Below are 7,614 nucleotides of genomic sequence, written 5' to 3'. Positions count from 1 at the left end.
GCCAGCTGCCCTGGGCATATTCCTTGCCCCACAAACTTCAGTTTCCTTGGTGTTATAGGCTAATACACCTACCTCACAGAGCTGGCCTAGGGACCAAATGGGACCAGGGCCTGCCACAGCATCTGACCCAATCTTCTCTGGCCCTAAGGTCCGGATCCCTCCTAGGACTGCCCACAGAATTGCCCCCTTAGATCTGGGTTTAGAGTGCGAATCTATCAGGTTTTCTGCCCGTCATACCCCGAGTCTGGCCACTAACTCAGACTAACAATAGGGGAGAAATAAAAGTCAATAGCAGGTCCAGATCTGTGTACAAACAGATAATTCAAGAAAAGTTCTTGGGCCGACAGTACTAGGGGGACCCTGAGCTCACCCTGTCCCACATTTTCAACTAGATATCATCCACATCCAAGCCAACAAACTGCAGAGTACAAACAGATAATTCGACGGAGAAGAAAAGTTTAAATACTGGTAACGGGGTGGGGCAGAGGATTGGTAGGGTAAGCAAAGGGAACAAATAGGCTCTTGGCAAAGGATGAGCAGATATGATCCTTGCAAACCTACCCCCAGATTCTTGCAAGCCCAGCTCAACCCCCTTACTCCCCTCAGCCCCTGGAGTGGAGCGGCCTTGCAGACAGAGTGGCTTCCCGGAGCTCATCTCAAAGACTTCTACGAAATTATTTTAGAAATATGAATCCTTTGAATGTGCATGAAATTCTAGTGCAAATTAAGAATGGGCAAAAGTGAAGATGCCCAAAAGCCACCCCCTAAGTGAAAACATGTGTCTACTCGACCGAGGAGTCCCGCCCCTTGTGTGTCTGTTAGAGGCAGAGTTGGGAATGGTTCGTGCTGCGTCAGCCAGGCAAAGGCCATGGGCTCCGAAATGACAGCAGGCTGACAGGGTCCAATCAACACAACAGCCAGACACCAGCTGGGGCCATCGTCAGCTGAAGGAAGTTACCAATCTTGGTGGCCACCCTTAGCACCTAGCCCCTCCTCATCAGTTCTCCCAGTCACCAGACAAACATGGGTCTTTCCCCTGTGCCTCTGCCAGGAACACAAAAGCTTTCCCTCGTGCCCTGAGGGATTTCCGGAGACCAGCTCCCCCACAAGGCTTTCCATGGCGTTTCTCCTCACCTCTTCCAGACCGCACAGCCCCCGCAGACAGAATCTCATATCTGGGCTTTATGTTTATTGTACAAGAATATAACATGTTAAAACAGGGAAACAGGGATTGAGTACACATTCCTATCTAGGAAACCAGCTCCATTGTCAACAATAAATAAATATTTAACCAGTGAGGAGTCCCTGACAGGCGCTAAGAGGTTCCCAGCACGTAGAGGTAGAGTCTGGTGGAGAGGGAGACAGTCAGGCTGCCAGTTCCTGCTGAGATTCTCCAGCAGAGGCAAACTGAAATTACAATAATAATAAATAACAACAGCAACCACACAACAGTAATAAAATAATATGCTGTGACAATGGTCACAAAACCAACAATACATTATACTTAAATAATTTTCTCCTGGAGGAGCTCACAGCACAGAGAGAACAGTGTTGCTTTTCCTGGGGCATAACGGGGCTGCCGGGTTCATTTGCCTCCGTGTCCCGGGCTCGTGCAGAAGTCTCACCAAAAATAGGTGTTTGGTGTTGCCCTGAGGTGACAAGCAGGTTCTGATTTCTCCCAGTCCGCCTCCTCCAAGCAGTCTCTCCCCCCAGCTGCACTCCCAGCTTCTAAAGTCTTCCGAGGGTCATCTCAGTTCCAGGCCCGACTTCCCCCCACACTCTGGTAAGGGCACCTCACATCCACAGGAAAGAAACACAAGGCTCCCCTTCCACTGAGGGCGGCCCTTTTTCCCTGTTCTCACACCCACAAAAAATACTGGCTTGATTTCAATGGAACTTTTGGAAACTGCCAAGAGAGTTCTCATGACCCTTTTCTCCCTAGCTCCACCCTGCTGGGCCCAAGAGCTGGGCTAGCCACTCACTGAGGGGCCCCACACCTGCCTCCTCATGGGCCCTATGTTCAAGGGCAGCATGGAGCCACGAGAGGGCACAGCCCAGCAAGAGGCCCCACAGACCCTGCTCACAGGCAGACCTTGCCGCAGGCACAGGGTCAGGCACCACCTACAAAGGTCACCAAGAGCACCAAGATTAATTTCACAGGCGCAAGATGGCCCCTTTTCCAGGCTCTCTACTGACTTGCAAAGGGGCTCAAAAAGCCAGTTTTTGAGGTATAAAACTCTTGCTTGGGGAAAGCATCAAATTGGTTCTCCAGCCTCAATAAGACTGTGAGGCTGGACACGGGAATGTTAAGAAGGGCAAGCTAAGCGACCCTCGGACAGCCCAGAGGTGAAGGGGACAGACTGGGAATGCCCTTCTGTGTCCTGGACAGCCTGGGAACTAGGAAAACAGGATGCAATCGGAGTCAGCTGTTCAACAGGCGGAAGAGCTGATCTGGTGGTCTTCCCCTCTCTCGTTTACAAGTTCCCCTTATCCAGGCTGGAATATTTCCTGCCCCATGGAGAACAAGAGCCAATGATCACTCCACCACCACCTTTCCTTTCCCCGGAGAGCCCCACACAACCCTCATCTCCAGCCCTATCCGCTGGTCCTGGAAGCGGGCGGTGGGGGGACCCACTCCTGCACAGAATTCAGTCCCACAGTGTCTAGAGGAGAGGGCGCTGCTTCCAAAACAGGCGGCCAGATGGGCTTTTTCCTTCACTGTCCTCTCGGGCCTGCTTTGCAGAACCTGCCTCAGGGATGGGCGACTCCACCTCTCTTCCTGGCTGGCTTCCTCACTGCCACAAGGCTCAGGTGTGTGAGGGCTGCACCGGGCCGCAGCTGGACGGAGAGGCCAAGGCGGCCGCGGCTTGGGCGGCCAGGTCCCGGTAAGCAGGTGACTTCAGGAAGCGCGGATACGAGTCCTTCTCCATCAGGGTGCGGGTCTTCCCCTGAGCCACGTCAAAGCAAGTGGCTGTGGCGGCCTGCACATTCGTCCTGGTCAGCTCCCTGGTCTCGTGGTCTATGTTTACCTGTGGGAAGGAGGGCAACAATGTGGGTGAGTGGAGAGTGGGCAAGGCGAGGGGGTCAAGGGGTCAGGGGGCCGAGGAGGGCCTGACGGGCAGGTGCAGCAGTGGAAGGGGTACCCGACTGTGAACCTGGAAGCTGGGGTCTCCTGAGCTGACCATTAATTGGCTTTTCAACTGTGGGCCTGTCCCCACCTCAGATCCAGCATCTGCCATCAAATCTCTCAGTTATCAAGAACATATTAAGAATGTATACAAATCCGGGGCCTCTGATTCTTGATTTGGGCTCAGGTCATGATCTCATGGTCATGAGTGTGGAGCTTGCTTGGGATGCTCTCTCCTCTTTTCTGTCTGCCCTCTCCCCCACTCACACGCACTCTCTCTCATGAACTCACTCTCTAAATAAATAAACAAACAAACATTAAAAAAAAAAGAATATATACAAATCCAATCCCATTTCATCCCTGCCTCTGTACAGTCCTGGTTCAATTCGCCATCACCTCTCTCCTAGGTTAGTGTCAGAGCCTGCTAACTGGTCTCTCCGCTCCACCCTCACTCCTGTGGTCTATTCTCCAGCCAGCAGCTACAGTGAGCCTTTTCAAACTCAAGTCAGTCTGTCAGCAGCAGTGTTGTCTTCCCTGGTCACTCGGAGGAAAAGCCAAAGTGTATGCTGGGCCCGCAGGGCCACCTAGGCCCACATCTGGCCACGTGTCTGACCTCATCTCCTACTCTCCCTCCCTCACTCTCCGTGCTCCACACAGGCTCACTGCCTGGTTCGTAGTAACTAGGACATGTGTTCTCTGGCTTTTGCACTTGCCATTTCCTGTGTTAGAATGTTCTTCCCTCCCTTATCTGTTCATATGTCACTTTATGGAACAGCCCACCCATCACTTCCCTTTGTAAAAACAAAAAGACCTCACACGTCCACCCATCCGGTACTCCTGTGCTCCCCCCTTTTTTTTTTTTTAAATGTTTATTTATTTTTGAGACAGAGAGACAGAGCATGAACAGGGGAGGGTCAGAGAGACAGGGAGATGCAGAATCTGAAGCAGGCTCCAGGCTCTGAGCTGTCAGTGCAGAGCCCAACACGGGGCTTGAACTCACGGACCGCAAGACCATGACCTGAGCCGAAGTCGGATGCTTAACCGACTGAGCCACCCACGTGCCCCCTGTGCTCCCTTTCAAATCCTGCTTTGTTTGGATCAAAACACGCACCATCACCTGACATATATTTATGTATTTCACCATTATTGTCATCTTCTCCCATTAGGGTAGAGACTTTTGTCCCTGCTATGTCTCTAATAACTATAACAGTGCCTTGCATGTAAATGGTGCTCAATAACTCTTTTATGGAATAATGTGGTAAAAATTAAAGTGCTCAGAAAATACAATACAAAATAGGATACAAAAGCAAGGTATTACTATATTCTCTCCACAAGGTGGCCCCGTGCACTTTACCAAACGCTGAGGCCAGCCATGGAGACCTGAGGGAAGGTGGAAAAATTCACCAACCACATACCAACCAGCCTGAGGCACCGTCAGCCAGGGGACTGAAGCAGGTCACACAAGGTCCCTAGGGTGACCTGTCTCCCCACTTGTATATTTTAACCCTCTAATAAGGGCTTAGTTTACAAAAGCAGGTATGCACCAAAGCCAAAACACCTGCCAACCCCTCTAAGCCCCATCAGCGAGTCTGAGGGTAACAGCACCCATGAGTGGCACAGAACCTGGTTTTCCTAGTCTCCAGCCACAGAAGCCCATTCATGCCTGTGCAAAATAAGATCACTCTCTATACTCAACCCTTGCCCTGATGGACACCCACCACCCCCAGTTCTCAGTGGGGAAGGAGCAGGCAGGTGGAGGGTCCACAGGACATGTGGAGGCTCTGACCTCTTTTGGGGCTTCACTGCGGATGAATTCATCAAAGATCTTGTGAGCCCGGGAGGCCAGCTTGGTAGCCGACCGGAGCTTTTTAAACTCCTCACAGGCCAGCCAGAACTCCAGGTTCTCCTCGCTGAACTCCGTCTTCAGGAAAGCATGGAAGGCGGCTACTCCATCTGGGGTTGAGGGGAGAGAGGGGGAGAGAGGGAGAGACAGGTCAGACAGTGGGACAGCGAGGAATCAAAGAAGAAAGACAGCAATTGTAGTTAATGGCTCTATTTTTAGGATGTAATTTTCTTGAACAAGGACCTGCCTTTGTATTCTGAATAGAGGCTGGCACACTAGGGGATGGATCATTATTATTATTACTACAACTATTATTTTGCCCACGCTTTCAGCATCCCTCAGGCTGTCTCCAAAGCACATGGGTACACATGTGCCACCCCCGGACGGACACAACAGGATCCTACTCACTTTTACTGCTCAGTAGCAAGTCAAATGACTCTTTCCACCCCAGCACATCTTCTGAGAAGTTTCTGCTAGAAAACAAAACAAAACGCAAAGATTTTACTTAAAAAAAAATCAACAAACTAATGCCTAGCATAAATCCTAGCCAGAACTCTCATGGAGGTTGTAGAATTCACACAAAGTGATTACTGGAGCAGACTCCTCCAACCCTTGGTTGAGGCTACAGGTATTTTTGTAGGGGACAATTAATTCAGTAATGAGAAACCAAAGCCAGGGGCCTTCTAGTCCTCAGTAGATAACTCTAAGACTGTCTCTTCACAGTCCAAAATTGTTTCTATTCCTCTGACCGTGGGCTTTGTTTTCTACATTTCCCCTCGTGGAAATAAGGGCCTCAGGAATAGAGATTAAGTCTACCCATAACCCCAGAGCCTAGAGCAGCACCTGGCAGTGTTGATTTTCAATATGAAAGGGCTTACAGGCAAAGTGCACACTAATGGGAGTAAAGTCATTGACTGAAAAGCCTCAAGTGTTCTTAGACCTTGTCCTAGCCCTGGTTGCAGAGACAGTGACATCTGCAGGTGGAGGAGTCTGGTAACTAGACATTCCACCCTGGGCACACATATCTGTCGGTGGGCCGAGAACCCTGGAGCCACCGACCCAATCACCCATAGCAGACCAGCAGGAATCTTCACTAAAATCCTCAGGAAGGGGTCACCAAGATGCACCCTCACATGTCCTAATTTCTGCTTGTATTTTCCTCCTTGTGGCTCCTCTCCTCGATCTGGATCCCTCCCCTCTAGGGCCCTAGGCCGGCCAGCAGGACTCACCCCTCTTTGCCGTGTTTGCTACTCCACTCGAACTTGCCAACACTGCCAGTATCAGAGCCCAGCTCTGATTTGTGAAGAAAGATCCCCAGCCGTGTCTTGAACTCTTTGGCTCTGGAAGACAAAGCAGGCACATGGGAGGATTCCCCATTTGCTCAGCCAGGGCAAAGAGGCGTCCCAGAAGAGTTGGGGCCGGTGCCACCCACCTTCCAGCCTCAAGGGTTCCTGGGAACCTTCAGCTGTTCCCAGGGCCTAAACTTTGCTTCTCTTCTTAATATCACCAACCCAGAACAATGAAAGTAATGTTTCAGCTGTTCCTCAGTAGGACTTACACTTTCTGGGTTCAGAGTACAGCATACATGGCCTCTTTCCCACTTAAGTCACACTAATCTACATTTGTGCCTGTTGATTAGCAGAATGCAGCTCGGCACCCTCTAGGCTTGTCATGAATATTTCTGGAACTTTGTGGAAACTGATTCCTGCCTTCGCCTTCACAGCCACCAGCTCCAGCAAGGGCTAGAGGTGGCTGAGTAGCTCCCTGGGAAGTGGGCACATCCCTCACTGGTGGACCCAAAACACACCTCCCTGCCTTCTCAGGGCAAGGGGACTCATGCTCCTAGATCTGGGCTGTAGAATGAAAACCCAGTGTTTAAGAAACTAGAAAGGCAGTTCTGCCTGCTGATGCCAACGTGCTCTTCGTGTAGCCGATCTTTGGCAGGTCACCTGAGGACTGCCATTTGTCAGAGGCTGGGCTATAACAGTAAACAGTGGTCCCTCCACTTCCCCTTGTTTTTCCTCCTCCCTTCTCTTGGCCCGTGGCGTCTCTAGGACTCTAAGGGAAGCATCTGAGAACGTGGAACTAAGGTGACCTCTGCCTCTCCTCTCAAGTCAGTAGAGTCTCATTCTCCCGCCCACCCGGTCCCCAAGCCTGCCACTTCACTCCTTAAGGACTGGTGGGACTAGGACTTCTTCCTCTGGGCGGCTGGCAAGCTCCATGGGACAAGCTTCTCTTACCTCTCCAGGCAGGTGGTGGGGAAGGCGGTCAGGGTCCGGCACATAGCTGCGGGTTCAGAGCAGCACGTCGTGGGGAGGATGGTGATGGGCTCCAGCGGTCGCCGCGAGCGCGACGAGGCAGAGGGGCAAGAGGCGCGACTGGCACCGTTGAGCAAACTTGAGCTTTATCGGACTGCACGCAAGGAGGCGCAGCTACCGCGGCTTTTATTTCCTCGGAGGGAGTGGGGCGGGGCTGCGCGCCACCGACCAATCGAAGAGTGGAGGTGGAAGGTGGAGGCGGGGCCAGGGAGATCGACGGGGCGGGGCGCCCGCCACTTGCACGCAGCTGTGAGTCGCTGGGCGCACGCGGCGGCCCCCTCCTCCGGGCGGACGCGGCCACGCGGAGGGAGAAGCAGCAGGGAAGT

General features: G+C 52.1%; 1 protein-coding gene across 2 annotated transcripts; it reads right to left on the bottom strand.

The window, feature by feature from the left end:
* Positions 1–1,169: 1,169 nt before the first annotated feature.
* Positions 1,170–7,377, bottom strand: RGS16 (regulator of G protein signaling 16). Of its 2 annotated transcripts, none has more exons than XM_042924981.1 (5): positions 7,211–7,377; positions 6,200–6,310; positions 5,379–5,443; positions 4,914–5,080; positions 1,170–3,029 (listed from the first exon to the last, which is right to left on the bottom strand). In XM_042924981.1, exons 1-5 carry the CDS (start codon positions 7,252–7,254, stop codon positions 2,808–2,810), a joined length of 609 nt encoding a protein of 202 aa, XP_042780915.1. In that variant the 5' UTR covers positions 7,255–7,377; the 3' UTR covers positions 1,170–2,807. The 2 variants fall into 2 exon arrangements, with proteins under 2 accessions (XP_042780915.1, XP_042780916.1); XM_042924982.1 differs by having other exon boundaries at positions 5,379–5,440.
* Between the last annotated feature and the right edge of the window lie 237 nt (positions 7,378–7,614).

Source organism: Panthera leo, chromosome F3, assembly GCF_018350215.1.
Source record: "Panthera leo isolate Ple1 chromosome F3, P.leo_Ple1_pat1.1, whole genome shotgun sequence".
Classification (NCBI taxonomy): Eukaryota; Metazoa; Chordata; class Mammalia; order Carnivora; family Felidae; genus Panthera; species Panthera leo.
The sequence above is the reverse complement of the archived record's forward strand: the minus strand, read 5'-3'. Positions and strand labels throughout refer to the sequence as shown.

Bases quoted from the DNA above. Each gene is read 5' to 3' on its own strand.
- RGS16 (XM_042924981.1), bottom strand. From the start codon at position 7,254: ATGTGCCGGACCCTGACCGCCTTCCCCACCACCTGCCTGGAGAG. The intron at 5,444-6,199 runs GTGAGTCCTGCT...TTTGTTTTCTAG, and splicing joins AGCAAACACGGCAAAGAGGG to CAGAAACTTCTCAGAAGATG. The intron at 5,081-5,378 runs GTGAGTAGGATC...CCTCAACCCCAG, and splicing joins CTTGCTACTGAGCAGTAAAA to ATGGAGTAGCCGCCTTCCAT.